General features: G+C 44.0%; 1 protein-coding gene across 1 annotated transcript; it reads right to left on the bottom strand.

The window, feature by feature from the left end:
* Positions 1 to 543: 543 nt before the first annotated feature.
* Positions 544 to 6,011, bottom strand: LOC135896840 (uncharacterized protein C18orf19 homolog B). Its single transcript, XM_065425325.1, has 3 exons — positions 5,724 to 6,011; positions 4,789 to 5,110; positions 544 to 3,110 (listed from the first exon to the last, which is right to left on the bottom strand). The coding sequence occupies exons 1-3, from the start codon at positions 5,833 to 5,835 to the stop codon at positions 2,855 to 2,857; spliced, it is 690 nt and encodes a 229-aa protein (XP_065281397.1). The 5' UTR covers positions 5,836 to 6,011; the 3' UTR covers positions 544 to 2,854.
* Positions 6,012 to 9,119: the final 3,108 nt, after the last annotated feature.

Below are 9,119 nucleotides of genomic sequence, written 5' to 3'. Positions count from 1 at the left end.
GTAGCGCATCATTTGAAGTACCTGCAGCCAAGAAATGTGCGTTAGACATATTTGCAACCTGCTTATCCAACAAGTCGTCTGGTCAAAAGCTCTTTTGGTGTGACATTAATTGCTGACAATTTACATAACAGTTGGCCATATCAAACGAGGCTGTCCCATTATAGTAAAAACGTGTGTATATAATACCCTTCTTTTTCATGTCCGTGTTCAGTTTATCATACCATATTTTTAAACAATAAAAAATTACTTTCATCTTTTGCATGATTTGGAAAAGCTCATTGCAATTTTAAATATTTTCATGCAACACAAATATAATCCGTTGTTTTTGTAGGTTCCTATGCTGTGCACACATACTAAAGGGGAAACATTGACTGTAGACTGATACAAAGCACGAGATAAAAGCATTGTTAAAAAAGATAAAGATAAAAGCATCATTAGCCTCTCTTTTGACAGCACACTAGTCTAGAGAAGACAGTTTACAAATTTCTAAATATTTACAAAAGTGTCTGACCAAATATTATTTCACTAAGGGAGCTGAGCCACTGCAAGGTAGGACATAATATATTGGTAAATGATCCTTTGACATATCATGGCAAGATCTGACTTGACTTAATATTCCTGTGCCATTTAATAGTAATGCAGAGACCTAAAACAGTTTAACATTTGAAGTAACTCTTGCAGCAAATTAATTATATTAGTGCAACCATACTCCTGAAATAATTCATAAAGGATAAATTAAGCTGGATTGTTAAACGAGGCTTGCATATTAACATCTCCCACAAAAGCACTCTCAAGTAGAAGCAAAAATGATTCACAGTACAAAGGCACAAACACAATACTACAATATGAAGAGCACATTCATAACTTGCATTGATGACATGAAAACAGGAAAAAAGTCAACATGGCTATTTAGAACGAACATATAGTATTGCAATGCCACAGCCGTTTAAAGCGATAGCTTTCTTTAGCCATTTCATTCACTTTGGATGGACAACGGCTGATCTTGCACTATAAAACCGGGAGGAGAGTCAACTTGGGCCGCTAGGTATGTGGTGGCTGCCTTCTTGCCGCGCAGACAATATGGACCACTGGGCATTTGCTAGAATAACCAACCTGTTGCTGGCTGCTGCCTGGCCTAGTAGAGCTCTAGGGTCACTGGTATGTGCCACTGGATATGCACCCAAACAAACAACTTCCGCACTGCGTATGTGATTTGCTGTGTGCCACTTTTTGGCCAATCCCCAAGAATGAATGTGCCAAGGTGACACAAGGAGTATGTAGCCTTAAATAGCTACGCTGCCTACTTGAGATGGACATCAGCGAACCTCATACAATAGAAACCGGGAGGACAGTATACAGCAGAGAGAGAATTCGCAGGCGCGGAGAAGAGCAAGACACCTGATTGGTTGGTACATGTGTGGGTGACGTCAAGCACAAGGGGAGAAGGTGGCAAGGAGGGTGCGCACCCACTGCGAGTGCCACAGCTGCAACAGACAACTCTGCATCGAGTAGAGCTGCTTGAAGGAGAGGCCTTGCGACGAAGTTGCAGCCACGATACTAGGGATACTGGTTGTTGCTACAGTTTCAACTGGGGTGCTGTGATTACAAGATATACTGCATCGTTGACTCATTTGGCATTGTTGTTGGAAGCGAGACTGCCACTTTGTGTGTCTGCTGATGTGCCCATAAAGTTTTGCGATTTAGAGATGGCATGGGGATATGTAGCAAGTTACACAAGAAGGCTATCACTGACTTTGGCACTTCTATGGTTTCTGTCACATTTTTCCTGAACAATATACAGATACACAATCATATCGGGCAAACAGATATATGTGTATGAATGGCTACCCCAAGGCGCAGTTCAGGGGGCAGTGCCACGACAACCAGATTTTTTATGCTTTGAGCATGCACAAGTTCATGGCAGCTGAGGCATTACCAAGCAACAGCAAATAAAAACATGTTCAATTTGTGCAGCTGCTGAACAAATACAACCACATATGAGGCCTCAAGCAACTTGAGCATACATGTCTTAGGGAGAGTTTCTGTACAGGAGCATAGAGTATACTTGACCTCATGCAGTTTGGGTGTTGACAGCAACACGCTTTAGGATGTTATGTTCTTCCATTTATGTACACCACATATATAAACAAGGAAATGTGCCTGACAGTGCTCCTACTTTTACAAACACATGCATAGCTCTTTTGTGCCAACATCAAGAATAAACCAAGTAATGTGTTGTTTTGTTTGCTTACTTAACACTAGGCATCACTGAATAGTGATGGTTACAGCACATAAATTGCATCAAGCGCTTTTATTGCAGATGTCAGTTTCCCGAAAAATTCAAGCACAGTGAATTTCATGATTAGAGGTTGCATTTGGACTGTGTCAACTCAAGACTGGTTAAAAGTTTTTTAATAAACAAGGACTGTACTGTGTTCTAAAGGAACCAAAGATACAATGAAGTGCATTTTGAAAACTTTTTTTTTCTGGACAAAAATGTCCTAAACGCAGAAATATTTCGCAATTTGTGACATCATACCATGATAATGGCATCTCAGTTCTGGCATGAAATCCAAAGTGGGAAACTTAGCCTAGCATTTTATCCACTAATAACCAACTTTTCACCGCTGAATAAATGCAAGTTGAATACCGAAAAAAAAAAACACTTCACCAGACTAAATGAACCTTTAGTGCTGCTCTTTAGTGCCCCTTCAAAGCCATATGTCACAACGTACCAATAGTTTATTCCTTCTGGTTCATATTAACTGAAGAAGACAACCTCAGTTATTGTTAGTCGTGATGAATTTCGACTTTATTTACAATCTACGCAGTATGTTGTAAAGGACTACACCAATCACTGGGGCTTCATCTTGTCTCGCAGCATCTGTCTCAGCTCGCCTCTTGTTGGCATAGGTTTTATGAGACCCCGTTTGACAAGTAACCGGATGGCTATTGATGTCCCTCCAAGTGTAACTGTGTAACGAGCTGGAGTGGCCAACTTGTACAAGGCTGAAGCTGTAGCAATGTAGTTCAGTCCAGACTTCCGCAAAGGACTGATGATAGACTCGGGCAGCCCCAGGTATTCCAAGATTTGAACAACATCGACACCACTGCAGGGAGCAGGGGAGAGAGGAAAAATAAACAGTGAACATGCACCATACTGGTCCACATGAACTATGAAGGGCTGCACCACACATAATTCAGCCAACATGCACTGCACTTTGGATGAGTGCAATATGCCTGTGTTGTTTCAGCCAGACACTATAACAGTGCTTGCTCTTTCTTCTGGGCAAAATAGTTGATTTGATGATGAAAACGTACTTCATTTTAGGTGAATAACCCAAGTGCTTGAATGACTAAAGCGAAATCCTTCGTTGACCATTTACATCAACGGATGAGTTAAGCTTGTCTGTGGTAATGAAGTCCACTTAGTACACCAAAGATGAGATGAAGACATTCATTGTGCGACATCCCTTCCCTCCCATAAGTGGTGCAGCAAAATATCTCTGGGCCAGAAATGATTTTCACCTTGAAAAAAAAATGAAAATTACATTATTCTTTAGTTTCCAATTTGTAAAGTTGAAATTATTCACACAGCACAAAATTTAACATTTAAAGATATTTTGTCAGCCCTTGGGGGAACAAAAACTAACCAGATAGCTACCAGGAAAAGATGTAGTATACTAATTCTAGCTCAACATTGCCTTATCTAGTTTTGCTGGACATGCAAATAACAGATTCAAGTCACCATGGAGAGTATGCTGTGTTCCAAATGACTGGCTCTGATCACTGGCACTTAATTAGTCACTGGCGCATGTCAGCTTCAAATTGGGTCCTATACATCTTTTCAGAAAAAGCTTGTTGGGTTCAGGCACATTCAAGGCTGGGCTGTGGCAGGCGCCACCAGTTGCCCCAAAATAACCTGCAGGGAGCAGATGCATCCACACACAGCTGCCATAGTCCAAAAAACAGCATCCTCTGGCAGTATGAAGGTCAGTAGGACCAGTGCTACTCTTTTGCCCAAGTTAATGCTACCAATTGGGCCAAATCTTGCTTTCTCCTAAATACAATGCACAAAATATTAGCCGATTAATTTGGTTTTCCTAACCAATATTGATGTTACTCTCTTCCTCTTCACTTGAATAAACATGACTACCAACAGTCTCAGTATGTGCGCTGCTATATAGTGTCACTACTATGGCTATGCAATGTTACACTGGATGCAAGCAAAAACTTCTATATCACAAGAACTACACTTAACATTTCATATTCACTTTTTTTCAAAATGTTGATAAGCCAGCAATTAGTTTCGAGCTATTGCAATGACTGCTGGCAACAGCAGACACTGGAAGAATGTTGCTTCATGGGTAATAAATCTACCAGACAAAAAATTTGATCTAAGCTGTCTACACAGAAGGTGAAACACAGAACTTCCATAGGTACTTACACCTTGATGACTTAGAATGGAGTGAATAGTAAAGAAATATTGAAGGGTCTGGCACAAAAAAAAAGGGGGGGGGGGGGGCACATAAGTGGGGACAAGCACAGATATAGCAAGGACATAACTATGCCAGACAAAAATTGGATCCAAGCTGTCTACACAGAAGGTGAAAGTACAGAACTTCTACAGGTACGCTTTGATGACTTAGAATGGAGTGAATAGTACACAAATATTGAAGGGTCTGGCAGAAAAGAAAAAAAGAAGGAGGGGGGGGAGTTCCTTCAAGTCGGCACAAGCACAGATATAGTAAGGACATACACAGCATGTTGAAGTTTACTTAAACTTACCATGTTGCTAAGTAGAAGAACGAGCCAAACCAGACGATCGACGTTGCAATGTGCACAGGCAACATGACATACCAATATTCTTTGAACATTTTCTTGTACCGCTGAAATATATTTAATTTTTCTTCCACAACTTCATCCTTTTTTGGCTCAGCACTGGCTTCCAATGGACTTGCAACATCTTTTTTAAGATCTGCTTTCGAGTCCGACTTCGTGCAGTAGTTTGAAGAGAAAGTACATGTAGAGGTGAGGAACGATGGTTTTGCTGATGTAACACCACATTGCAAAGTAGAGTACTTGATGTATGCCTTGTGCCATTGCAAATCTGGCAAGAAATATAAAACGGAGTAAGTCTTACGATAGCAAACTACTCACACCGAACAATATTTGGCGCGCATTAACAGAGGCGAATGAGCTAATAAAGAAGAATCCCTCTGATGAAGGATATGTAAAACTGATTAAACTGCATTCTGCCGCGACTTCGACGAATCGGCAATCGTAGCTTCTCTACTACCCCCCCCAGCATGTTTCTCTGATGCAGCGTATCTTATTTTTCTTTCCTAATGTGTACATTCAGGCACAACTTCGACAAGTGATCACAAAAAAGGCAATGCTCTGACTGGTGTCGTAGTAGAAGTCCTTGTTAGTCCCCCAAATGTCCCCATTTATAACGCTTGCCGCCGAAGTGACCCTAACATTTTTGTTTGTTTGCCCTCCGACTTCTTCGGCGCAGTTCTAACTCGGTGTTTTCTGAAGATACATTACTAAAATTCTCCGGTGAAACCTACGCAAACGAGTGTCCCAAGACTTTTATATAGAAACGGACAAGCACAACATTATATCACCAAATCATCAGCATTTTCTTCGTCGAAGAAATGAAAAGCCTTGCACTGGCCAATAATAAAAGACTTGATTTCATCTTCAAGATGTGCACTCACAGGGAAGCAACCGGCTGGTCTTCTGCAAGGGGATTTGTCGTAAATGCAACAGCCGAGGCAGTCTGCAGGACGAAACTTCGATTCTCCACAATAAACTAATTGTTGACGACATAGCGGAAATAACTGCTCAATTTTAAAAGTTATTCAAATGACCATCTGCGCCAGCGGGATCGTGAGGCAAACCCACAAACACATGAGTCTCAAAGCTCGAAGATGCTATATCAAATACACGTGCTAATCGCAAACCTTGGCATGGCATGGGTACGTAGCATACGTTCAGAAGCAAGCCAACGAGCATGATATGAAACGACGATACAACAAGAGTTGGCAACACCGGCAACACCACAAAGAAAACAGTAATTTGTAGTGCGTCTACGCCCAGTACCTTCGCAAGAAATATTACATGACTAAATTTTCACAATATATTTTGGTGTATAGTAAACGCTAAGCAGCACTGATCGCGCATATCTCTTAAATAGGACATTATCAGCATCATGAACTTCCGAGCGCCATATTTAAAGGGGTTGTACTAACTATGATTTAAACATAGAGTTTCTCACAGAAACTCTATGGATTTAAAGGACAGCAATGCGACATGGCTAACGTAGACGAGACCCACACAATAATTACCTTTATCGTAAGAAACTTTGTATACGAAACCATTGAGGACGAGACGTTCATTTCAGGCATTGTTTGGGGGGTCGCCAGCCGTTTGTGTGCAGACGCGAGTAAGAGCGGGTGCGCAAGAGAAAATCTGGGGGCTTTTGATATGTCTCTGCCTAGGCAGTACCCATGGCAGTACGGAGGAGGTTTCTCCGCGCGTGTTGTAGGCGTGTGTCCCTAGGCGTGCCGGCATTGTGGAGTGGGGTCGAGTTCACGGTCTGACGCTGGCTGACGGCGCGGTAAAATAGGTGAAGCAGCGTGCACTGACGCCCGATTTAGCGACCGCTGTGTCGGACAGACTGTCTCGCACCTGCGGCGCTCGTGCTATAGCTTTCTCACGCCTTACTGCGATGTACCTTGTAAATAACATCGCAGATGTTTCTGAGGAAGCAGTAGCGACCGTAGTAGAGCCCGGGCCGCACATATTGAAAATCTAGAAGGCAGAGTGCCTTAGCAACCGCGGTTGAACGCAAGTGGCTGAAAGGCCGCCGGTGACGATTACTGACTCAGCACCAGCGCCGCAGGCGCGAGAAAGTCTCCGACGTGCCTTCAGAGGCAAAGTTCTGACGTGTTGCAGAAGTCGCGGGGCGCGGTAGTGCTGAAGTTAGCGTTCCAAGTTGGCGGCTGAACGTAATTATATTTATTCAATCGTGTGTGCGTGTGCGTGTGTGTGTGTGTGTTTACTAATTGAAACAACATGTCATTATTTCGCATTATTGGCGGCGCCTCCAGGACACTAAAGCTAGAACCCGGACTGGCCCGTGAGTTGGGGCTCGTCGAGGCCTGCGCGTGTCAGGGATGTATAAGATCGGCTGTCCGCGATTTTTTTATGCGAGCACCCCTTGGCACGCTTCGGCCTCAGCGGCCCCAACTCACGGGCCGCCCTGCTTCCAGCTTTGATCCCCCCGCTACCCCTTGGGTGCCCCGGAGATCCTGCGCCGCCTGCTTTATTATAACCTCAGGTGCTTTCCTGAGGCCTCCGTTTGCTGGTTGCATGTGCCCTCCTGGAGCAGAGCTTGTAAAAAATCCAATCTATCGTCGCGATGAAAAAAGCGACACCACTTATACAACACCAGTCAGAATCTTGCCCCTTCAGACACAGCGATCACCAAATGGGGCGTTCGTGCACACTGTCTCACCGCGCGGGCAGCCAGCGGCGGAGCGTAAACAAACTCGATCGCACTCCGCAATGCCGGCATGTCTAGGGGACAAACGCACAACACGCACCAAGAAACCTCTTTCGTAGTGCCTAGGCATGAGTCATATATTCAAGGAGCAAAAGCCCCCAGATTTTCTCTCTCGCGCCTGCGCACAAATGGCTGGCGATCCCTCAAATGAACGTGTCATGCTAACGTAGCATGCTTGGAGGATGAAGGCATGGCTGAGCATGCTGCCGAAGTCCCAAAGACAGCCAAGGCTTGACTCTTCTGCTACTTTGTTTTTCGGTCTTTTCTTTCCTTTTTTTGAGAGAAGCTTTTCTTAACAGAGTGTGCAGATCTGGGCTGGTTTGGTACACGAGAACAGCGCTTGGACGGCACAAAGCGCCTTCTCTCTCGTCCCCACTTCGTCCCGTACAAGCGCTGTTTGTTCCTGTCCTAAAGCGCTTTCTTTGCCTACCCTCCGTTTGGTGTGGCTGCTACCTGCGCCGTTGGATCGGTTGATATTTCGATGGATATATTTGTGGATTATATATTTTATATGAAGCTAGCTTAGCAGGACTTTTTAAGGAACTGTCAAGCATTGTTTGGGATATCATTGGCCTTAGTGAGGTTAGAACAACTGGTGAGGCTTATTCGCAACTTCCGTAGACTGTCACGCCACCCCACGGCCATCGGCAAATTTTTTTCAAAGAGTATCGGAGTAACAGCGGATGGTGCTGCGGTAGCGCGTTTGCTTGCTTTCTTCGCGGCGGCCAGTAGACTTGATTATCTGTTTTTACGCATCGTTTGTGCAAGATAAAATTAAAAAGCAATTGCATGTGCTGCATGCCACAAAGCACCAGCACAGCTGTGGTAAGTGAAGTGAGTCTCCATTCGTTTTCCAAAGGTGCTGCAAAGAAGAAAGAATGGGTTGTCAAGTTGTGAATTGGCAAGGCAAGCACAGCACCGATGAAAGTGTGCAGTGCGCATTTCATCGGCAGTGACATTTTCTGAGGCCACGTAGTTAAGAAAATGAAAGTTCTTTGCTTATGTGCATTCTTTTATTTGTTTTTCTATGGATAATCGACGCATTAGTTAGAAGAAACAGAGCTTACGAGTGTATTGCAGCAGTGCGAACAACGGCGTGGCTTTGATCCTGAGTATAAGTAGTATGTGGGCAAGTGTTGGAAGTATTTGCTCAGGTTTCACCTGCAGTAACTCATAGTGTGTGTTTGCCGAGGTGTCTCGTTTTGCCAGAAACGCACATTTTCATTCTTGCTGTATGGCGGGGTCCTCCGCATGGCCAAGCTCGAGCTGTGCACTTGTGGCCTGCGCAATGAGAACACACGAGCATTTAACATAAAAACTGACGTTGTAGCACTTTGTCGCAGCTCTAGAGAAATGCTACAGTAGATCTACGTGGGCGGGCATAGTATTTGACCGTGTTTCACCGGCAGCAGCCCGCAGTGTGGTCACTGTTGTATCACCGCTGTATCACAATGTGGTCACCATTGTATTTTTACATTCTGGGCTGTATCCTGTGCACCATTGCACAGCCAAGCATTGCGGCTACAGTGGCCCCAAAAACAAGATT

Source organism: Dermacentor albipictus, chromosome 1, assembly GCF_038994185.2.
Source record: "Dermacentor albipictus isolate Rhodes 1998 colony chromosome 1, USDA_Dalb.pri_finalv2, whole genome shotgun sequence".
Lineage (NCBI taxonomy): Eukaryota > Metazoa > Arthropoda > Arachnida > Ixodida > Ixodidae > Dermacentor > Dermacentor albipictus.
The sequence above is the reverse complement of the archived record's forward strand: the minus strand, read 5'-3'. Positions and strand labels throughout refer to the sequence as shown.